General features: G+C 50.3%; 1 protein-coding gene across 1 annotated transcript; it reads right to left on the bottom strand.

Moving 5' to 3' along the window:
* Window positions 1-346: 346 nt before the first annotated feature.
* Window positions 347-23,676, bottom strand: ODAD4 (outer dynein arm docking complex subunit 4). The gene is made up of 12 exons (XM_005899222.3): window positions 23,491-23,676; window positions 21,419-21,550; window positions 21,040-21,190; window positions 20,337-20,398; window positions 19,877-20,042; window positions 18,333-18,557; window positions 17,943-18,150; window positions 13,353-13,439; window positions 11,548-11,744; window positions 7,203-7,303; window positions 5,532-5,616; window positions 347-2,490 (listed from the first exon to the last, which is right to left on the bottom strand). Exons 1-12 carry the CDS (start codon window positions 23,602-23,604, stop codon window positions 1,967-1,969), a joined length of 2,052 nt encoding a protein of 683 aa, XP_005899284.2. The 5' UTR covers window positions 23,605-23,676; the 3' UTR covers window positions 347-1,966.
* Window positions 23,677-23,764: the final 88 nt, after the last annotated feature.

The following is a 23,764-nucleotide window of genomic DNA, read 5'->3' as shown; positions in this document are numbered from 1 at the left end:
CACGCTCACTTGGCCCTAGAAGGAAGCTGCGGAGCGCTGCGCCCCGCCCCCTGCTGGCGCGCCAGCCCCGGGCCAGCACCTGTTTGGAGGCGCCTGTGCAGGGGCGGGTATGGGAGCTGGGGAGCCGGGGTTTGGCCTCTTTTTCTTGCACCCCGGTAATGATGAACTCGGTAAAGAGGCAAGCAGGCACCCCGCCTCTCCCTGGCCCAGTGTAGAGATTAGATTTGAGGCAAGATTGTGCGAGTGCGAATCCTGTCTTTAAAATTTTGATATTTTACTCATCATCAGGCTGTTGATTTAAAAAATATTCACAACCTGAAAGTTGAGAGTTATGTTTTATTCCGCGGGAATTTTTAGGATTTCAAGCCAGGGAGATAGCATCTCAAGTAACCCTGAGAAAATTGCTCTGAGGAGGCGAGAGTAGGAGCTGCATTATATAGACGTTTTCCAACAAAGGGCAGGTAATCTGAATGTGGAAAAGATTATTGTTAAAGAAAACCAGATATCCCAAGTTAGGGAATTTAGAGCTTTTCTATGTACGGGAAGATGCAAGAGTGTGGGCTCACTGAACTCATTCCTTTAATATGCACCTCAGCTATCTGGAGCCTGTGTCCAGCGTTTTTCATATCCTGAACTTCCTTTCCTCAGGGCTCAACCTTAGGGAGTGCTTTGATTTTTGCTAGATTGCAGGTAGTCTCCTTTCTGTGCTCCCTTGGGGCTCACCAGCTCACCTTCCGTGGTGGCTGCAATCGCTGCTGACTGTGACATCCTTGTCTTCTGATGTGGCAGGAAATATTCAATTTCTCAGAGTTTTGCAAATTTTTTTTTGTTTTTGCAATATTGCGTTAAAATACTGTTTCTCTTGCTTACTGAGTTTTTTGACCCTATGTTCCTTAAAAGTTGCAGCTGAAATGCCTCACTTGCCTCTCCCTAGTCTGGCAGGCCCAAAGTCAGCCTCTGCCCCAACCAAGCCCAACCCTCCCAGGAACTTTGGAGCTGGAACTAGGATGGCAATGGCCAAGGGGTTAAATGGATAAAGCAGTGACTTCTTAACTCCTCCTCTGGGGCAGCTGCTCAGCCACCCCTCTATGAAACCACTGGAAGCTCAGGTGGGTTTTTGAGAGGTTCCTGTGTACCAGGGATGTGCTAAGCACCAAGCCCCGAGCCAGGTACTCATTATACAGAGGATGAAGCAAGTTTGGGGAGCTTGATTTACTCGACTGTACGCAGGCCCCCAGGGTGGCACAGGTGGGTCCCGAGGCAACTCCTCCTCCCAGCTGCTCCCTGTTCTCTGCCAGACATCTTCCTTCTCCCCCTGAGCTCCAAGAGCCCCACCAGTGCCAGCAGGCACTTCATTCTGTTTTCAAGGCTTCGGGGTTTACAAGTAGGTCTCCCTCGCTGTGTGATGGCTGAGGTTGTCCCATCCTTATTTCTTCCAGAAAGCTTCCCACAGTACCCTGCACACAGTGGTACTCAGCAAGATGAGCCAATGGTCAGCAGCCGGGCAGCCACACCTATGTTCCCAAGCCTTTCTCTTTCCTCCCCACTTTAGGCTTTTTGAGTTCCTTGGAGTTCACCTGTTTCTTCCTCCCCTGAAACACAGGGTCTCGGGGAGAGGACCACATTTCACACTTTGTTGACACTGTGGGTCAGGCCTTGTTTGGGGAGGGGGTCTCCGTGTTTCTCCCCTAGTCAGAATGTCAGAGTTCTGCTCAGCAAGTGGGACCCCCATGCCCACACATTCATTCTCTAAGGCTCTTCTGAGAATGGGTGGCGATAAGGAGGCAAAATGACAGACTCGGGGTTTGTAAGAGTGAAAGATACACATTTAAAGGGAAAACAGTAATAGAAAGAGACAGGGTGACCTGTGGGACCCAGTCCACATTAGAGACAAATCTCAGCTTGAATGTCCAGCTTAGTAAGACCTCCATGGTCCCTGTGAACACCAACCTGCTGATCCTAATGCCTACTCAATGGGTTCATCTTCCTTTTCATCTTTTTCTATTTTTTCAGAATTTTCCATTATTTCCATTTCTTTTATTTCTCCTGATTCCGTTTTCCCCAGTGCTTCCAACTCTCCTCCGTCAGTTTTTGAAAGTCTCTTCTCTAGTCCTTCTGATTCCCTTGGGCTTGATTCATCTGAAAGGTTTTGATCCAGTTCTGAAGGCCTCCTGTAAATTTCTCTAGTTTCTTCTCTGTTCTGTTCTGTCCTGCCTGCTTCTCCAAACTGTCCTTTGGCAGTGTCTCCTGGACCTCTCTCCTTCGCGCCCAGTTCTTTTCTCCATGAGGCTTTTTCTGGGTCTTCTCTCTGCCTCTGTTCTGGTTGCCTAGCTGTGACCCCCAAAGTTTCCTTAGACAAGACACCTTCAAGCTGTTTCTCCGTTTGCTCCTGCACCCACTGCTTCATCACCTTCTCAGGTTCATCTTTTGTTTTCCTTGTTTCCTTCTCCTTTGCTGTCCGTGTTTGACCATCCAACATGGTGGCGTTTTCTGAAAAACAGGAGAAAGGAGAGAAGAGAGGTGAAAATCTGTCCTGAGAGGCCTGAGACTGAGAAAGGGGAAATCACACACGACGTCACACTGAATATAACTGGCAAAGCCAAGATTTGAACCCAGGACAGTGCGCCCCCAGCCCACATTCTTTCTTTTTCCCTGTAAGAACTAGCTCAGGTGCTGGGAAAAGACAGAGGCTTCTCCTCTGGCGTCCTCATCCTGCATTTCTCTTTGTCCCTGGGGAGCACACTCATCACTTGTTGGGAGGTTCCCGTTAAAAAAGGGAGCAAATTGTGCTGGAAGTCCAGATGCAGGGCAATGTTACAACCCAAGGGATCCTTGCTCCTTGTTTTTACCAGCTATTAGAGAAAAGTTACCAATCTCCTCTTTTTTTTTTTTTTTTTAACCAATCTCCTCTTGAGTCTCCTCCACACTCTTCCTGGAAGTTCTGGTTTCTAAGAGGCCAACAGGGACTCTGGATTCAGAGCCAGCAAAGGCTGCTGTTGGCTGTGAAGACACATGCAATGCTGCCACCTGCTGTCCAGGAAGGGAAGTGCCCAGCAGCTGCCTATGCCTTTGGGGGCCTTCCTCAAGTTTTCAGGATGCCTTTCCCAGTGTGCTGTCAGCCAAGGAAGGAGAATGCTTGGAGCATCTGCTGCATCCCCTGACATTATTGCTTCTGTGGCTTCTGACAGCGGCTCCAATGGCATGTGGAGACAGAAGCAGATGTCTGAGGGGATCCAGCCACCATGTTCAGGCGCTGGGTAATAAAAGGCCATCATCTGACTGCTCAGGTGCCCAGAAACTCCACACCCAGATTGCCGCTGCGGGCTTCAGCCTTGGTGCCCGGAAGGAGCTCTGTCCTCCCAGAAGCCCCAAGGGAGCCCCAGCCCTAGCTCCCCTTCACTTCAGTGTGGCTGGAGGGAGGGCCCACGGGATGGGCTGGGGGTGACAGAAACAGTATATGTAGAACCATGGTAAAACCGTGGGTTCCAGAGCCAGGCTGTCCACGACCAGAAACCACTGTGGGACTTTAACCCCTTGGCCCTGCGTCCTCATCTGTAAAATCAAGCATGTCATACTTATTTTGGGCTTCCCAGGTGGCACAGCATTAAAGAATCCACCTGCCAATGCCATAGCACCCCTCTCCAGTACTCTTGCCTGGAAAATACCATGGGTGGAGGAGCCTGGTAGGCTGCAGTCCATGGGGTCGCGAAGAGTCGGACACGACTGAGCGACTTCACTTTCACTTTTCACTTTCATGCATTGGAGAGGGAAATGGCAACCCACTCCAGTGTTCTTGCCTGGAGAATCCCAGGGACGGGGGAGCCTGGTGGGCTGCCGTCTATGGGGTCGCACAGAGTCGGACACGACTGAAGCGACTTAGCAGCAGCAGCAGCAGCCAATGCATGGGATGTGGGTTTGATCTCTGGATCAGGACGATTCCCTGGAGAAGGAAATGGCAACCCACTCCAGTATTCTTGCCTGGAAAATCCCATGGACAGAGGAGCCTGGCGGGCTATAGTCCACGAGGTCACAAAGAGTCAGACACGACTGAGCCACTAAACAACAACACTTATTTCACAGTGCTCCAGGAGGGATCCAATGAGTCAGTATGTATAAAGCTTAAAAGAGCGCCTGGGCAGGCAGGAAGCCCTGAGTGGAGATCAGCTTCTCTTATCACCCCCACCACTCTGGGGCCCGGCCCCCATCCCTGCCGACTCCTTGGGGCCTGGAGTCCCAGCCACTTCCTCTTCCCTCACTCCTTTCATGGGGGCCAGTCAGATAGCTAGTGCCTGGGGTGTGGGGGTGAGGATCAAAGGCCTTTTCACTCCCTGGAACTCTTGGGAGAAAAAACGTGGTAAGGCTAGACCGGCACAGTCCTGTCACCTCCGCACCTCAGCCAGCCCTCGAGCCCCCTGTCCTGACCCTGCCCTGCTCAGTGCTGACCCTGAAGAGCAGCTGCCCACAGTGGGAGTGAGTGTGGCTCCCAGTCCGACTGCTGAGTGACTGGGCCGATCGTTCAGGCTCCAGTGCCTTCCTCCCTAAGCAGTACCTCCGCCTCCGGGCAGTGAGGATCTAGTGAGATCATTCTGGCTGATGTTAACCCAGTGTGGCCAGCAGTAAGAGCCCCCACAGTGTAAGCTACTTTCATTCTGCTTCCGTGTTTGCTCCTGTTTCCTGCCTGAAATGCCCTCAGCCTTTCACCTCGCACCGTGAAAACGCCTGGGCATCTTCTGGAGCCTGAAGCCGAAGATTCTTCCTCTTGGACGTGTTCCCTATCACCCCAGAGAATTGGGAGCGCCCTGCCCAGGCTCTCACAGCAGAGCGCGGCCCCCTGTCAGGAGACTCAGGTGCCTGGCTTTCCCACTGGGCTATGGGCTCCGCCAGGGCAGGGGCCGAGCTTCTGTTACCCCCAGAATCTCACACTTCCCTGGCAGGTGACAAATGCTTGACAAACATTTGATGAATTGAAGAAATATGGGAGTATTGGACTTCCCTGGTGGTCCAGTGGTTAAGAATCCACCTGCCAATGCAGGGGACAGAGGTTCAACCCCTGGTCTGGGAAGATCTCACGTGCCTCAGAGCAACTAAGCCCAGGCACCCCAACTACTGAGTCCACATACTGCAATTACGGAAGCCCGTGCACTTAGAGCCTGTGCTCCAAAACAAGAGAAGCTACCAGCGAGCACCGCAACTAGAGAGTAGTCCCCAGTGAACTAGAGAAAGCCTGTGTGCAGCAACAAAGACCCACCACAGCGAGAAAGTAAAATAAATAATACAGTAAACGAATACATCTTTTTTAAAAATACAGAAGTATTGAAGAAATGGGGCAGACAGCATGGGATCTGACCCCAGGCTGAGGGGTCCCCCTCCTGCCTCGGGAACAGCTGCTGGCGGCACTGAAATCATGAAAGCATGCTCAGTGGGCAGTGCCAAGCCCAACTGAAGGAGCAGCAGGAAGCGTGGTGAGGACCACTGGAAAGGAGAGCAGAGGCAGGTTTCTGAAGTTGCCGTCTTCCAGCTCCAAAACTCACCTTTCTCCTTCTTTTCTTTGAGTATCTCCCTGTAGTTGGTTTTCTTCAGCTCTTCAATGATGCCCTTGTTGGCATCATCCAAGGCCTGTGGGTGAGAGGAGTATCAGTGAACTCTCTTAACACTGTAGGACCTGTCCTTTCCCCACCCAAGCCCCAACCCTGCCCCCCGTCCCCTTCCTCCTGGCTCCTCTGACTACTCCTGCCTGAGGTTCATGGATCCTATGGACTTCGAACTCCCCACGCTAAGTGGTATGAGAGATACACTGCTGGGGGTGACTCAAACTCATTTCCCTCAGACTCAGGCATGTTTTGAGGGCTTGCATCTGTCTACTGATTCCTAAAGCTTCAGCCAAATTAAAGGAGACAAGGCAAGCCCCTTAGCCTGCAGCCAGGCAGCAAGCCATGGAGGGGACTCAGCAGCACACCGTGGGTGGGGGTGGGGCTGGGGGCTGGCCTGCCTTCAGAGGGGCTTCCACGGCCTCTGCAGGACAGCGAGGGCCTGGGAACTCAGCCTGTGCTGTATCTTGAGGGCAACGCTGCTCTCTCCCAGCCCTCCCTGTGACTTGTCCTGTGTGGAACACCACTAGACACTCAGGGAATGTCTACAGGCCCCGGATCGCCAGGTTTGGATGCTCTTGGGCAGTGTGGTCTGCCCCTTGGTATACTTTCCTGCCTGGAGATGCCAATCAGGGGGTGAGAGGTCAGGGACTAGGTCCCTGGAGGAGCCATTTAGGGCTGTGAGTCTATTTGGCTTGATGGGCACTTCTCTCTGTCTCCGACTTTCAAAACCCTGCCCAGCCTCCAAGGTGACCTCGAAACCTCTGCCTCCATGAGGGGTAAGGCCCAGCTCTGCCTGCCCGCTGGAGTTCTCAGTCTGAGTTCCCTAGTCCCTGCCGCACCAGTCAGGAATGAGGGACTGTGTTTTCAGCTTCCCGAGGGCCGGGGCCACGTCGTCACCTTTGGTGCAGTGCTGGAAAGACTCTAGATCTGCACCGTGTGATACCCAGAGGCCTCACGTGGCAACTGATCACTTGAAACGTGGCTGGTGTGACTGAGAAACTGAACTGCAACGTTCGTTTACTTCTAACTCCATTTACTCTAAACATTGCAGGCGGCTAGTGGCCGCCTGACTGAGCAGCGCAAGTCTGGACGGGTGAGTGAGGCCATCACGCTGCTTTCCTATTACCTTCTGTGGGGGCTGCACTTTTCCAAGCGCAAGTCCTAAAGTCAGTTTAGGGGGTCTCAGCCAGCATTAAAGACAAGGAATGGAAAGAAAAAAGAAAATAGAGTAAGAAATACCAATGTACATAATAAAGGTAAATATGTTTTGTAAAACTTGCTATTTTTCATCTGTTTTTCAAATAAAACTATGTGTATTGAGGGGAATTCCCTGGCAGTCCAGTAGTTGGGATGCTGACTTTTATTGCAGTGGGTATGGGTTTGATCCCTGGTTGGAGAACTAAGATCCCTTAAGCTGCTGTGCAGTGTGGCCAAAACAACTAAGTTAACAGTACGTGTATTGGTTGGGTTGCTATATAAACTGATGGCAACAACAAACACTGGAAAGCCACTGCCCTACCTAGAAGGTGCTCTGCGGTTGAGGGGAAATAAACATCTGGGGCTGAGGGTCCCAGGGCCTGCCTCACCCCACCCCCAGAGAGAGAGGCTCACGTTGATGATGGCCTGCTGCGCCTCATTGTTATGGACCAGCTTCGCTCTCTCCAGGGCCTTCTCAAAGTTGTTCACGGCCGATTCGAAGTCCCTCAGCTTCACTGAAGGGCACAAGGGAGACAGGAGGATGGTGACATAATATCAGTGTACGTATTCAGGGTACAATATCAGGGTACCAGGGGCCCTCAGGAGCAGCAACACCGGGCTGCCCAGAACCACCCCTTCCAGACATTTCCTGGACCACCTCAGCACTAGGGAACAGAACCTGGGCACCGGAGCCTTGGATTTCAGGTGCCAAGAGTCAGTGAGGGAAGGGGTCTGTGCCCACATCATGCGTCTCCAGGGGGACAACTCCATCCTGCCCCATTGTTACCCTAGTGGTCTGGGAGCGAGCGACGAGAATGAAGACAGAACGTGCAATCTGGTGCAATGGGTCGAGGGACCTGCAGCCTCTATTGGACTGAGGTGCAGAGTCCACTCTGAATCCAGATTTTATTCCTAACTACAGACCACAGGACTTTCTCAGATCTTATCTTTCTCAAGACACATGCCATATGAATCACATACTCCTAAATATCGTGGACTACACTGACATAGTCCAGATCTCCTTGTGTTTACCGTGTTTACCCCCATCCATTCCCTTCTGGGCTGGTCTCAGGAACAATTAGCAAGTGTGCAGGCCGCGTTCATGTCTGACGCTGACCTGGCATTTCAAGGTCTATGATTTTATGATCCCAGTCATAATCCCTTCTGGGTCTGGCCCTGGGGTTTGTAACAAGGCTATAATTCTAAGAAAGACATGAAAAATAATCATCAATATAGTTTCTTAATATATGCTGTTTTTCCCAGTGCTATTTCTGTGAAATTTCTCAAGGCCATGAAATTACATTATTAGGAATTCCCACTATACCCCATTTTTAAATGGTTCCAGGAGAAGACATCTATTTTTTTTTTTAATGTTTACTCAGATTTGTAAACAACACTGTGGACACCAAACACAATCTGGCAGGACTGGATGTGACTTTTCATGAGCCAGTGGCTGGGACATCACTGCCCACGTTGGAACAATCTGAACCCAGGAAGGAAGCAGCCCCCCACCCGCCCCAGGGCACTCACCTGACCACTTAGCACTGAGTCAGGGATGAGGGCTCTGAACTGACTGCCCTTGGAAAAACCTTAATTTCAGGAAGGAAGGAGAAAAGTGCTCCCCTGCCAGGGCTGGGAACCCCACACTTCACTCTCTTTACACACCACTGCTTCCGCTTTCTTTAAAAAATTAATTAACTTGGCTGCGCTGGGTTTCAGTTGTGGCATGTGGAATCTAGTTTCCGGACCAGGGATCAAACCCGAGCGCCCTGCGCTGGGGGCGCGGAGTCCTAGCCACTGGACCACCAGGGAAGTCCCTCCACTGCTTCCTCTTATAACTAGCACCCCAAGATCTACCCTTCTCCCACAAACTGCTTTAGGATTCCTGGGGAAAGAAGGGCCTTGGATTCATAAGTCAAATTGCAAAAGGCAATTACATTTGAAAAGCGATTCTAACATAGTTTTAAAAGTCTGTGGCGTCAACATACATTCCTTTTTCAAATACACATTTGAAAAGAAGAAAACTCACAGTAATGCCTCAGAGGCCAGCATGAATAAACTGCTATGTCATTCTGACATGGTAGGTCAGAATAGGAGTCATAACACTCAAGTGAGTGAAGCATTAAAGACCATTCTATTTGTTTTCAACTGAATCTGTAACCTGAAATTATCTCCATTCTGGGGGCCCTTTTCCTCTTCTTTTCCTCACTCTGTGCATCCACAAATCCACACATGTATATCCATATTTTTGTTGGCTTTTCCAGGGACTAATTGTTTCTTACCACTGTTGGAAACACTTACGGGAAGCTGATGGGGAGGAAGGAAGAAATGAGTATTTCTGGAGAGCTTGCTATATGCTGGTTCCTATTCTAAGTGCTTACATGCGTAGCCATTACCTCATGTCTTCACACTATGAAGAAGATACATACATACTATACGTGCTAAGACGCGTCAGTCGTGTCCGACTCTTTGTGACCCCACAGACTGTAGCGCTCCCAGGCTCCTCCGTCCATGGGATTCTCTGGGCGACAATACTGGAGTGGGTTGCCATTTCCTTCTCCAGCATGCATACTATCCTTATTCCTACAGAGCCCAAGATCTGCCCGCCTGGCCAGGCTGCCTCTACAACCCAGGGGCTCTTTGGCTGCTGCGTTGGACTGGACTTTTCTACCGTACAGCATGGAAATTGAGGCCGGGAGTGAGTGGCCTGCTTCTCCAGAGGCCCTCAGAGCCTAACAAGACCTCATGAGGGACAGGAATTCCCTGGTGGTCCAGTGGTTAGGGCTTCATGCTTCCACTGCCAGGGAATTCAATATCTGGTCAGGAACTAGGATCCTACAAGCCTTGTTGCGGTGCAGCCAAAACACACACACAAAAAAGTCATCACAGAAACAGAAAAGGTTCTAGGAAAAGGCACAGTAATCACATTTTCCCCAGTTTAAAGCTTTCAAGTGATTTTTTCCTCTATGTTTTTAGGAAAGAATCCACGACGTGTAAGGAGGCCTGAGAGGCCCTGTGGATCTGGCCCTTCACCAGCCTCCCTCCTCCAGACTTTCCTGGCCCCTAGAAGCTCAACACTGGTCTCCATCAGTTTCTTAAATCAGCCAAACTCTTGCCCACCTCCCTAAATGCGGTTCCTTTGGCTGAAAAGTTCTGCCTTCAGAACTTGGAACAACTGGTGCTTTTGTGTTCTTAATGATTCTACTTTAAAGTTACTCCTCAGGGATTTCCCTGGTGATCCAGCGGTTAAGAATCCGCCTTGCAATGCATGGGACGAGGGTTCGATCCCTGGCTATCGAACTAAGATCCACATGTCTCAGAACAGCTAAGCCCACGAGCCCACACACCACAAAGGAGTACCCAGCTGTGAAAGATCCGTGTGACACAGTGAAGATCCCATGCGTTGCAACTAAAACCCAGTGCAGCCAAATAAATATTAAAAAATAGTTACTCCTCAGATAGGAGGACAGGAACAGTTATCAATTTTGCTTCCTACTTTGCCCAGCTTTGGTGCCTAGAAGGTGCCAGGAAAGCATTAATGATGTGAGTAAGTGAATGAGTGATGAGACCCGTGATCAGAGTGCCTGTCACGCTTACCGTCTCTGGGGTCAGCCGTGTGCCCAGGGCAGGGCAGGTCCGAAACTGTGAACAGGAGACCCAGCTCCACGGCTTCCTTGTTACTGTGGCCTAGAGCTATTTCTCCTTTTAAACTTGTATTGTGAAATATTTCAAATATACAGAAAAGTCAAAGGAATAGTATCATGAATCCCCATTACTCATCACCTAGATTCAAATATCATATGTCATTTCTACGTGGAATCTAAAAAAATGATACACATGAACTTATTTACAAAACAGAAACACTCAGAACACAAACTTATCAAAGGGGAAAAGGTGGGGAGGGATAAATTAGGAGGTTGGGATTAACATATATATTAATATACTACTATATATAAAATAGATAATCAATAGGGATCTACTGCACAGCACAGGGAATTCCACTCAATACTCTGTAATAACCTACATGGGGAAAGAATCTTAAAAAGAATAGATATATGTATATGCATAACTGAATCACTTGGCTGCTCACATAAAGCTCACACAACATTGTAAATCAACTATATTCCAATATAAAAGTTTAAAAAAATTGCCAAAACCTTGCCAATCCTGTTCCATCTGTTCCTCCTCACCCCATTCCTTGCTGTTTTATTAACAAGCCCATTAACTTTATTGAGATATGATTCACTCAGTATAAAATGCACCCCTTTGTAAGTATACAATTCAATGATTTCTAGAAAATTTATAGACTTGTGCAATGAACACCACAACTCAGCTTCAGAACTTTTCCAGCCCCCTAAAAAGTGCCCTCTCGAGACCTGGGGCAATCTGCAGCACCCCTCAGAGTTTCCGTTTCCCAGCCTATAAAAGGAGGACAATACCCCCAGCACTGGCTTGCAGAGTGATTAAAGTGAGAATGCATGTATAAAGGCTACTGAGCCAAGAGGAGTGGAGCTGTTTTGATGAGGACATGACACTATGCTGGTCTGCATGCAGCTCAGCTGAGTTCCTCAAGGGCAGGGCAGTTCTCAGGGTCTCCCAAGCCCTAACTGAGTGTAGCTTAAGGTAGGCATTATACACACTGGTCAAAACGCGGGAGTTTATCCCTACTCTCAGAATCAGAATTTGTCTGACCCATCACGATGGAAAGTTCAGCGCGGGCATAACAGCAGGGCCTGAGGGCTGAGAAGGGCATCTGTACCTTGTGCCTGTGCCACCAGGACACTGGCATTCAGCTGCCATTCCATGTCCCCTTCTTCCTCGGCACACTGTTGGGACTTCTCACCATAGCTCTGGGCCTCCCAGGCCTGGTCTAGCTCCAGGTAGCAGCGGCCAATCTCATGGAATAGCCAGGTCTTCTCCAGTGTGGTTTTGGCCAGAGGGATCTTCTCCTCCCACCTGGGGACACCAAGAACTGGGATTAGCTTCCTCCACTCAGGCCCTGCACTCGGACTTAGGAGGCTGGGTTTCCTACTGGTGGCAGAAGAAAAACTGCCAGCTCCAACTACCAGCTCTTCTAGGTGCAGGAGTGGAGCTAACAAGCACTATCAGATTTTTTAAACTACCAGGGTTATTTTGGTGCATCTATAGAATTGGCTTTGATACCACAGCTGAAAATAATGCTTGTAAAATAGCACTTGAAATAACTCCATAACCTTTGAAAGTCAAAGTGAAGTTGCTCAGTCGTGTCCAACTCTTTGCAAACCCAGGGACTGTAGCCTACCAGGTTCCTCCATCCATGGAATTTTCCAGGCAAGAATACTGGAGTGGGTTGCCATTTCCTTCTCCAGGGGATCTTCCTGATCCAGGGATCGAACCCAGGTCTCCCTCATTGCAGGCAGACACTTTACCATATGAGCCATCGGGGAAGCCCACACATAACCTTTAAGAATATGATTAAGCACATTTAAAAGAAAATCAACACAATAAAAAAGATTGGGATGAAAAAACAAAATATCAATAAAAGTCAGAGGAAAATCCAAATGAGCACTTGTCTTTGGGTGGTGGGACTGAGGACTTCCTCATCTAATTTTCTATATCTTCCAAATGAATATTTTAAGGTTAAGCACATCTGACTCTTTGCGACCCCAAGGACTACACAGTCCATGGAATTCTCTAGGCCAGAATACTGGAGTGGATAGCCTTTCCAACCTCCATGGGATCTTTCCAACCCAGGGATCGAACCCAGGTCTCCCACATTGCCGGCAGATTCTTTACCAGCTCAGCCACCAGGGAAGCCCCACATTAAGCACATATTTACTATAAAACATTGTATTATGAAAAGACATGAATGGGTAGGTGAATGCTCACATGCCTCTGCCTTTGGCACACAGGCACCAGGGGCCACTGGGGAAACCAAATGACCTGGAGCACCAGGCTCTGGTCAACAAGTCTGTTCTAGTCAAGCAACGAATACCCGAAGGACAATTTCTCTCTGCAGTCAAGCCTGCCCCTAAGTCTCCCAAGGGCTGAATCACCCCACTGGAGCACGTCACCAGCCCCAGGGTTGGACATCAAAAGTCCATCAGTTAAGGTCTCTAGGGAGCTCAGGCTCCACTCCCAGTGACCCCATGTGACTGCAGAGAATCACAGAATAACCTCCACAGAACTCCCAGAAGTCAATGGTCCACCCAGTCATGAACTTGGCCAGAGGTGAGGGTTGCCTGGAGAACTTGTTAAAATCAGATTCCTGAGCTCCAACCCAGACCTGTAGAATGAGAACGTCGAGGGGAGAGGCTCGATAATGCACACGCCTAAAAACAAGTGTCCCGACGCTTGTCAACAGGAAATTAGGAGAAAATGCTGATTCTATTCTACTAATTATTATAGCTGATGAGCCCCAGAGTTTACAAAGTGGCTTTCTCCTGGTCGCCTAGCACAGGCTGGAGCCAAATTCAGGTCTTCCAATGCCTCTTTGCCTCAAATCCTGCCCCAGGCCGGGAGTCCAGGGGGAGGTTGGGATGTCCTGGCCATTGAGTAGGGAGGGGGTGGTCCTGGGTCACTCACGTGTCAATGGCTTGTTGGAATTTCCCGACTCTGGCAAAAACCCTGCCAATGTTGTCCAAGGCTCTGGACTTAGCATCAGGAAGATCGCTGTAGGGAAGAAGCAAGACAAGGCCATTCTAGGCGCTATGGAAACTAGAAAGAAGGTAAAGACGGGCCAGTTGGAGGCACAATGCCCAGGCTGGCAAGGCTGAGGTACCCTGGCCCTCTCGTGGGAATGGACATTATCAGAATCTCTCTGGAGGGCAAACAAGCAACAGCCTACAAAGACACCCCTTTGGTCCTGCAACTCCCCTTCTAGAAATTTACCTCCAGAATAATAATGTGACAAGAACACTCATTAAAGTATTGTTTATAATAATAAACAGTGGAAATAATCTAAATGCAATCAGTGCAATTTTTGTGTACAAAAAAAAGTCCTTGATACATTTAAGTTAAAAAATCAGATTATGAAAAAAAAGTCAGAATATAGGAGCTCGCACAATATCCGATGGCCTATTCATATGAAAAATGAACGTTCGGGAGACTTCCCAAGTGGTCCAGTGGTTAAGAATCTGTCAATCCAAGGGACACAAGTTCGATCCCTGGTCCAGGAAGATGCCACCAGCCGTGGGGCAATGAATCCCGAGTTCTAGAACCTGTGAGCCGCAACTACTGAAGCCTGCCTGCCCGAAGACCTGTGGTTTGCACCAGGAGAAGCCACTGCAAGGAGAAGCCTGCGCATCACAACTGGAGAATAGCTCCCACTCGCCACAACCAGAGAAAGCCTGCGTGCAGCAACAAAGACCCAACGCAGCCAAAAATAAAATTTTTAAAAATATCTCCTTCCCAACAAGTAAACCAAGAAACCCAACCTGAGCCCCCTCCCACAGCATCCCCCTCATTCCCTCCTTCCCTGGCCAGCTCCCCCTCTTCCCATTGTCCCCCAGCCCCTCAGCCCCTGACCCCCAGCGGCAGGAAGCTCTGCTCCAATTCCCTCTCCTCACAGGGCTGGGCTGCCTTCTCACATGCAATCTGACCAAGCCCTCCCTCCACCCACAGACATACCCATGTGTGTCTACGGTCTCACTGGAGCTCTGTGTGTGCTGGCAAAGGGGAGCAGCCTCAGGGATGCAATTACACACGTTATTGCAGGCCCGAAACACCTTTCTCTGAAGCCATTCAAAGAATGAGATGTTCCTTTCCAAGATACAGGCTTTTTTTTAAAAACGACCCACAGAAATGGGTCATTTCTGTTTTAAAAAATCCTATGCGGAAACTTCCCTGGTGGTCCAGTGGCTAAGACTCCATGCTCCCAGGGTGGAGTCGGGGGAGGCACCCTCGGTGTGATCCCTGGTCGGGGAACTAGATCCCACATTCCGCCACTAAGAGTTTGTATGCTCCAGCTAACGATCCCGCATGCTGTGACCAAGACCCGGCACAGCCACATAAAGGAATATATACTTTTTTAATGCTATGTATGTGTACGTGTACATAAATACGCAAGTAAATATGTTGCAAAGGGGCCAGGACATTATCTCAATGTGGCCCCCAGATTGGGGAGAGGGGAGACATTTGAGTTCTGCTCTCAGTACCCCACGCCCTGGGTCAAGTACAACGCCTCTGGGACTGGTGTGATTACAGACTCCTACTGGCCCTCCCTACCTCAGCATGGCCTCCCCTCATCCCACTCCCCACAGGTCCTGGCCACCCCAACACTACCTGGAGCGCCCCAAACCCCCCACCCCTGCCCTGTCCCTTTGGGGGCCACCCCCTGGTCCTATCTCCCCCTTCTCTCAGAGGCTCCCTCATCTCCCTTCTCTGGGGCTCCTGGGCCATGTTTGCAGCTCTGATGTTGGCTCCCCCTTCCAGAGTGGCTGCTCTGTTGTGGTGTGAATAAATATGTTGATTTATTCATAACAGTACTAAGATAACTAAGTAATGTGTACTAAGATGTGCAGGATGGGGAAAGCCTGCAATCAAATCATCCATACAGTAATCAGGGAAAGAAATGAGGGCTGACTAAGGTCACTGGAGAAGCTACTCAGACTAGTCAGATTTGAGCCACGGCTGGAAGGGTGGTGGTCTTTGGAGGAGGGGGTGGGGTTGATCTGATTGAGGAAGCATGTGGTGCATACACATGAGACTCAGCGGTGAGACTGGAGGCCCGTGTACAGAGACTGAAAAGGAACCAAAATTGCTGAAGGAACACCTCTGCTTATGTAATCAGCCACTAAGCACATATTCACTGCATGTCCATTATGGGGCAGGTGCTGGGGAGAGAAAGGGAATAGAGAAGTCTAAGGTCTATCAGGCAGATGAAACGTGTGGCATGTGGAGGGTGAGTGTGGACGAGGGCTGCTAGGTCACTCTGGGCGCATGGAGGGCTTTCCCTGGGGGGAAATACTTCTTTACAATCTGAAGGACGGGGAGGAGGGAGCTGATGAAGAAAGCACTGGCAAAAGAGTAGGAGCAGAGCCATGTGCTGTTGCCAGGGTTCAGAATGTCCAAGGGCCTGGAGACAGCCGAGTCAACAGAGATCAGCAGAAGTCAGGTCAGCAAGGGCGGGGCGGGCACTGGGACCGCACCTCACTGCTGGACTTGTTTTGCATTGAAGCGCCAGCTGGGTGGCAGGAAACCCAGGTCAGAGGAAATAGGCAAGAAGTGAGGAAAATGTGGATGGAGCTGTGGGAGGGGAACAGAAGGGAAGATTCTCTCAATAGGAGGAGGAGGCATGGACAGGACATGGCAGGCTGGCGTGGGTAGTGAAGGAAGGAGGTGTCTGGGAAGCCACCTGGGCTCCTTCCTGGGGACAATGCGGCCACCAGTGCCATTCTCCTGGAAAGGGAGCCCTGGAGCAAAAGGTCTTGAAGGAAGATGATGGATTCCACTTTGGATATGTCAAACTGGGGGCTCCCATGGGACATCAAGTGGAAATGCCTCAGACTCTGCTGGATATGTAGGTCTGAGAGCTTGGAGGGGAGGGCTGGCAAGATGTGAAGATTTATGTCTTTAAGGCATGGGAAAAAATTGGATCCAAAATACTGTCTGGAAAGAAAGAAAGTGAAGTTGCTCAGTTGTGTCCGACTCTTTGCGACCCCATGAACTGCAGCCTACCAGGGTCCTCTGTCCATGGGATTTTCCAGGCAAGAATACTGGAGTGGGTTGCCATTTCCTTCTCCAACCCAGGGATCAAACTCCAGGTCTCCCGCATTGCAGTCAGACGTTTTACTATCTGAGCCATCAGAGAAGCCCTAAATACTGTCTATACTTATTTAATCCTCAAATTCCCCATGAGGCAGTATTATCATGCCTTCATTAGAGATAAGGAAACTGAGAGAGTGAGCAACTTAAAACCACACTGCTTCTAAGTGCCCCAGACAGGAATTAAAGCCAGGTCTATCTCCAAAGTTAGCTGTTGTTTGAGAACCAGGAATGCCCAACACATGAGATTCTGGCTCTGCAAGGTGGGAGGCCAGTAAGAAATGAACTGGAAATGGACAAACAGCTTATAGGGTTCTGGTGACTGAGTAGAGGACAGGACGTGGGTGTGTTCAGGAAATCCAGTTTGACCCAAAGAGTGGCCTGACATTGGAGGGTTGTGCAGAAGTGGATTCAGAGAGGGCCCTGAGTGCCCAGGAAAGGCCCATTTGATTTGAACCTGCGGGCAGTGAGAGGCCAAGGCCTGTTTGTCAGCAGGAAAACAGTTGACAGGTAAGAAGTAGTGAGTCTCTGGAGGTGACTTGTGAGAGCCCCTGGAGATAGGGAGAGGCAAGGGCTGACCTGAGTGGACATGGGAGGATGGGAGACTGAGGGGGCTCAGAACTGTGGGGCGAGTAAAACTGGGCAAGACAAAGTCATGAACGACTCCAGAGGTTAGAACCAGGGTGCCCAGAAAGTGATGGTACCTCTGGGGGGAGCCATCAAGTCTTGGGAAGAGTTGGTTCCTATGAGAGCTGATGTTACAATAGTCATCACGGATACACAGTGCTGTTCTGAGATCTTTATGTGAATTTCCGCATGTCATTCTCCTTCCTACCCTACTGGGTAGGGGCTACCATTGTGCCCCTTTGACAGAGGCTGAGAGAGGTTAGTTAAGTGCCCTGCCTAAGGCCCCGCAGCTGGGAGGTACAGCTCAGAAGCCTAAGCTCTTGGGACTTTCCTGCTGGTCCAGTGGCTAAGATTTCACACTCCAATGCAGAGGGCCCAGGTTCGAACCCTGGTCAGGGAACTAGATCCCACATGCTGCAATTAAAAGATCCTGCATGCCACTGTGGATACTGAAGATCCTGTAGGCTGCAACTAAGACCTGGTGCAGCCAAACAAATAAATAAAATGATAAGTATTTTTTTAAAAATAAAAATATCCCTAAGAGCCAAACCACAGGGAGTTTTTTTGAGTTTGGGGCCTCTACCCTCCCTCTTTGTGGCAAAAAAGCTGACAGTCTATATGTGCCCTTATCCTGGGGAGGTGGCTCCTCACTCCAGGGTATCCACCTCAGGCACACAGGGCAGAAAGCGGGGATTCAGCCCCCAGCCCCAGCAGCCCCAGCGAAAGGTCAGTATGTAGCTGGGCCTTGGCCGCTTGGCCTTCCGAGCCCGTGCAGGCACTCACTACTCCTTGGCGATCTCCAGGTCCTTCCTGTGGCTCTGCAGGGCCGCCACCATCTGCCCCAGCTCGATCTGGGCATTCCCTATGCAGCTGTACAGGTTTCCCACCAGTTCATCCTTGTTGGGCACCTCCTCTTTGTTCCATTCCAGCACCTTCTTCAGCACTTTTTCAGCTTTCTGAAGGCTGCCTTCAGCACTGCCGCTAGTCAGCACTGGGAAAGGAAAGAGGTGTTGCGGAGCGGGGAGCAGCCTCCCCCTGGCCGACAGAAGAGCCCGCATTCCAACCCCGCCTCTAGATTCCATACACCGGCCAAGCGAAGCCAGGGGGCTCCAGCTGCCATGTGGCTCTGTCCCCACCTGGCCACGGGCCAGCCCTTCTGAGAATACCACCCACACATGTCAATGTCTTCCAGACTCTTGAGGATGTAGCGGGCTGTCTGCGAGGGACGGCGTTTGCGGTCCCGCAGCCACTTCTCTTGCATCAACTTCCGGTCCCGCTCCCTGGCGTAGATGGGCTTCTGCTGCCGCCAGAAATCACTGCGCGTGTCCAGGTAGTTGATGCCCGTCATGATGAGGTCCTCCACGGTCAGGCCATGCTTGATGGTGCCTTTGATCAGATCTGTGGGGAAGGGGGTGGGGCGGAGCCAACTAGAACAGGAATCGAGGGGAGTCACCTCCTCTCAACTAAAGGTCTCCCTGGGGGGACCTCTACCTGGAACTGTGGGACAGTAACGAAATCAAGAGCACCTAGGTGGGAGAGGGGGTCTATCTGGGACCAGATGAAGCCAGAGCCCCCTCTTTGTGGCACTCCTATGGTACAGGGGTTAGGGCATAGACCCCTCATGGCAAGACATGAGGAGCTAGCAGAAGCGGCAGCTGGTGGATTGCTTTCTGAGAGGCTTCTAGTCCTCGGGGCTCCTTTATTTCAAGCTGTGTCCTCAGAGTAGTCAGAGTAGAAATGCATAACCTGGCCCTGGCTGCCAGTGCCCAGTGAGTCCCTGGGTGCCACGTGGGCCAGGGAAAACTGGGAGCCAGAGGGGCATGTCCGAGCTCTCTTCGATCACCTGAGCAGAGGTCAGAAACGGGAGTAAAGCTGCAAGGCCTCTTGGGTAACATGTGGGCCACCTCTTCCCTCCCTGGAAGCTCCTCTGTAGAGAGGGAAGCGTCCAGGCCTGTTACAGAGGAGGCGGGCCAGCCGTGAAGTTGCCCCTGAGATGCAACCCGCGGGGAATCCTATAGAGGACCTTGGGAAGTCAGTTCTGGAGAAAAGCCCTTGGATTTGAGAGTGATCCCTGTGCAGGCTCAACAGCTAATGGCAACACTCACACCACCAGTGTTCATACGAGACATTCACTTCAAGGTGCCTTCCTATTTCTTGTTCCTGCCAGTGTGGTGCGGCGGGAAGAGTGTGGAACTGGAGCTTAGGAGGCCTGGGCGCTGCTGTCAACTCCACCACTAACTTGCTTGTCACCTTGGACAAGTTACTCCCCATTCAGGGTCTCTCTTTCCTTACTGATAACAGATGAGATTTTAGGACATTCTAATTCCACAGTCCTGGGAGTCCCTTGTGAGCACCTCTGAGCTGGATTCCTTTGCCCTTGGTACACACTAAAGGCTCAGGGGGGTGCCCCTTCAGGGACCAAGGTGGTAAAGAAACCCAGATCTCTAGCATTCCCACCCAGGGTACCAGAGTACTTAAGACCACTGGTTCTGAAACTGGACTTCTTGGCTTCCAATCTGAGAACCGCATCACTGAGTTATGTAACCTCCCCATGACTCAGTATCCTCATCTGTAAAGTGAGAACAGTAGTGGAACATGTCCAGAGGAACATGTCAGCAAATATCATTTTATAGGCTTTGCCTCTGGTTCATGTGTTAAGCATCCACCCCAGGTTTTCTTTGCCCTGAGTTCCCTGCTGCAAACAAAGTGTCCGACACCTTCGTCCAACAGGAGCTTCTCCAGGTACTCCTTGTCCACGTAGAGTTCACCCAGGAGCTGGCGGACAATCTTCTCGCTCTTGAGCGAGCCCTTCCGCTTGCTCTCTCTTTTGGGGTGGTGTATGAGCTGTCTCACGGGATGAGGCTTCTGCTGGGCTCTCATACTCTGGGAAGATGGAGCAGTACCCCCACAGAGTCTCAGAAAGGAGCCCAAAGCACCAGCCAAGGCCCCCCGAACCTGTGATCCCAGACCCCTCCCTCCAGGACCTCTGTGTGCTGAGAACCATGGAGGATGTCTGGTATGGGAACAGCTCGTGGGAGCTGGGGCAGAACCCCCTGACCGCCTGTGCTGGGCAGGAGCTCCTCACTTGCAGGCACTGAGAGCCACTGAACCATGTGCTCCTCAGGCACGTGGGGCCTCTGCCCTCTGAGGGAGGTGGAGTCAGAGCCAGGCGCTTACCTCAGCCTGCTTGCTTAAGAAGGACAGATCCCCTTTGTTCTCCAGTTTAATAGAAGAGGGACCTGCAAAGACAGAAGCTGGGGCTCAGGTCAGCCTTAGGCACAACCTATTACACATTTTATGTGGAAATAGTTGGCCTTTGGTGGGAGGGTGGAACCTGGCTCAACTCTCTCTGAGCAGCCAAGCCACCCCCACTCACCCAAGGCCACATTTCCAAACAAAGACAGGCCCTGGGTACCAGGGCCCCTTTCCATTTACACACTCTGCCACCCACAGTGGCAAGCCCCCCGCCCCCCACCACCACCTGCACACAAAGAACTGATGGGAGAGCCAGCCCCTGGTGCATGCGTGGTAAGGGAGGAAGGCAGGGGCCAGGGAAGGCCCTGCTCAGAACCTCATTCTGTACTATGACACCAGGCCAAAAAGAGGCTTACTCTTCTGGCTTGGGGTGAGTGAAACGGTGCTATTCATCTGGTTTTGAAGAGAACAGATGCTGCAGTGCTCAGGACAGTGGACTGGAGGCTAGTCCTCCCAGTGGACAGTTTCTAATGCTCAAGAAAATCAGGAGCAGCCAAATCGAAGCTGGGGGCTCCCTGTAGTCCTCCCAGTAGTGGGTGCTCACCCAGTGTACCTGAGGCCTCCCTCCAAAACTAAGGATTCCAAGAACCTCCCAAATAAGTGCATAGGCCCCATGGTCACTCACTTCCCACCGAGTTGTTGATGGCTTCCTGGGCTTTCTGAATTCCAACTTTGAATTCCCGATCAGGCCTCAGCTTGTAGCCCCGATGGTAGAATACCAAGGCAAATTCAAAGTCACCCATGGTGTACAGGGTCTCGGCCTTTTGTAAAATCCCCTGAAATGAGAGGAAGTCAAATCAAGGGGAACAGACTCAGGTGTGGTGGAACGTAAAGACCCCTGGGTTGAGAGCAAATGTTGGGATACAGGGGCAGAGGCAAGTGATCTATGAAGGAAAACAACAGTAAACTCCAGGCAGTCTGGCTGGCTCTTTAACCATCAGAGGCTGCAGGTAGTGGCAGTGAGAAAAGCGAGAAGTAGTCCCCCCACCCAAATAGTCAGTCACCTTGCAGAAAGTTGGGTCACCCTGGAGTGAAGCCTCAGCATCTTCCAGGGATTTTTCCAGCTCGCCCATCTTGAGGAAGCACTTGGAGCGGGCAACCAAGCAGTTCTTATCTCCGCTCTGAAGGTGAAGAGCCTGAAGAAGGAATCACTCAGATTAACAGGCAGCTGGCAGGGTGAGGTAAGAAGCTGGACTGGACACAGCAGCCCAAACCCTTCTGCCAGAGTTTCAGGGGGACTCCACAGGCCAGCAAACAGGTCTTCTTTGGATCCCTTTAGACTAAAACCAGCACCACACTGATCTCTGCTTAGTCAACAAGGTTATCTGCGGGTAGTTATCATGGACAAGGTCAAATCACAAGCTATTATGGAAACCACTGGTTGAGATGTGAGAATATACTATACTACCCAGTGGATATACTGAACTTCCCCAGTGTCTGGGATTCCTCCAGTTCACTTAGAATCCTAGGGTGTTAGTGCTTAACAAATTCAGCCGTGAACCTGAAATGGTTGTACAACACATTCAAAATACTACTTGAAGGGGACTTCTCTGTGGTCCAAGGGGTAAGAATCAGCTTTGCAATATAGGGGTTGTGGGTTCAATCTCTGCTTGGGGAACTAAGATCCAACATGCCACATGGCAGCTAAGCCCATGCGGCACAACTACTGAGCCCAGGTGATGCAACTAGAGAATCCGTGTGCCACAACGGAAGATCCCATGACACAACAAGGGACAACATAATGAAGATCCCATGGGTTGCAACCAAGACCCCACGCAGCCAAATAAATATTTTAAAAACAATACTATTTGAAGACCAAGCATTCTGAAGGCTAACAAAATAGATTTTGGGATGATCTGCAACTTGTGTTACCCATTGTACATGCCCTCTCTTTTTATATAGCTTGTTGAGAATGAATCATTGTTTCAGGGGATTAAGATGAAAATGCCAGGCAAAAGGAAACTGTGATTTTGGACCCAAAGTGGGAATGGAAAGCTTCTCCTTGTCCCTATGTCCTTCCTTCTCCTGTCCGAAATCATTACATAGTCTGCAGTGTGATGTCCTTCCTGAGGCATCAGACTGTACCCACCTCCGTCTAAGACCTTCCTACTTTTCCAGAAAGAGCCTTTCTTTCCTAGAAAAGACCACTTCTCACCCAAAGCTATAAGCCCTTGTGGTGTTTTTTTCTACCTGAGCTTCTCCAAGATGAAACAGTTTCCAGAAAAAGGAGAATGGATGGGGCTCCTGAACTTAATTGCTGGTCCATCTGATCCATTATGTCTGGTTTTAGGATGCGGTTGGTGATCCAAAGGGACTAAAGACTCTAGGCAGCAACTGAGAAGTTTGATTTTAGAAGGAGTCTTGGGACACTTAGAGAGCTATGCTACCACCCCATTATTTGTAACAAGTGGGCTATTTGTTGTAAAATAAACAGTCATAATAAAACATCCAATAGCTTATTTGCAAGACAGTACAGTAGTGTATGATGGTAAGGTTAGCACCTCAGCACTGAAGTCTGAATCCCTCCTCTGCCACCTGCTAGTTCAGTGATCTTAGGCATGTTACTCAACTTCTATAAAAGCTTTCTTATCTTCAAAATGGCATAATAACTGCACCTCCCCCTAAGCTTGCCACTTAGCAGTATGTCTGGTATCCTAAAACAGCGCTCAACTGTTATCCACCTTAGGGTGGGTTGGAACAATTTATACTACAGTAAAGTTTTATGATGTTATTTACTGACTGACCACCTTCAATAAGCAGCTGTGTGCTAGAGACTTCCCTTCTGCAAGCAGCCCCCCAGCCAACCTCCTGGCCAGTTATGGGAAACTGAGGAAAGAGGACAATCAGGACACATTTGAGCAAACATGTAGGAGACGGGGTCACTGTTAGCGCAGAGGTTGGTTATTAACAACCAGGGAGAATACAAATGGGAAATGGTAGAAAATGGCTAAACAGGGGTTTATCTTTGACAGCGGTGCATCAATCAGTAACAATGGAATAGTGGAAACTATAGGGTGGTCCAGGCATCATCAAGACCTCAGTAATGGGTAGCTGAAAGTTTCAGAGCACGACTCACATTGCTGAAGCTATGGGCGGCTTTAGCGAATTCCCCGCATAGATACAGCCGCTCGCCCTCCGCCATGTAAGATGGAAAGGTGCTTCGCAAGACTTCATTTTCTGGATCCGCCATGGTGACGGAATTCGGAGACGCTGAAGCGGAGAAAGGAAGGAAAAGAAGCCTGAGAACCTCAGTCTGGTTTGTGGAAGCTCCGTCTCTTAGCAACCGGGAGACGTAAATTACTTCCGGCCCCGCCCCTCGAGCGCGGGGCGGAGTCTGGGGCGCAACCGCC

Source organism: Bos mutus, chromosome 19 (genome assembly GCF_027580195.1).
Source record: "Bos mutus isolate GX-2022 chromosome 19, NWIPB_WYAK_1.1, whole genome shotgun sequence".
Classification (NCBI taxonomy): domain Eukaryota; kingdom Metazoa; phylum Chordata; class Mammalia; order Artiodactyla; family Bovidae; genus Bos; species Bos mutus.
Note: the sequence above shows the minus strand (reverse complement) of the source record. Positions and strands in the feature narration are given on the sequence as shown.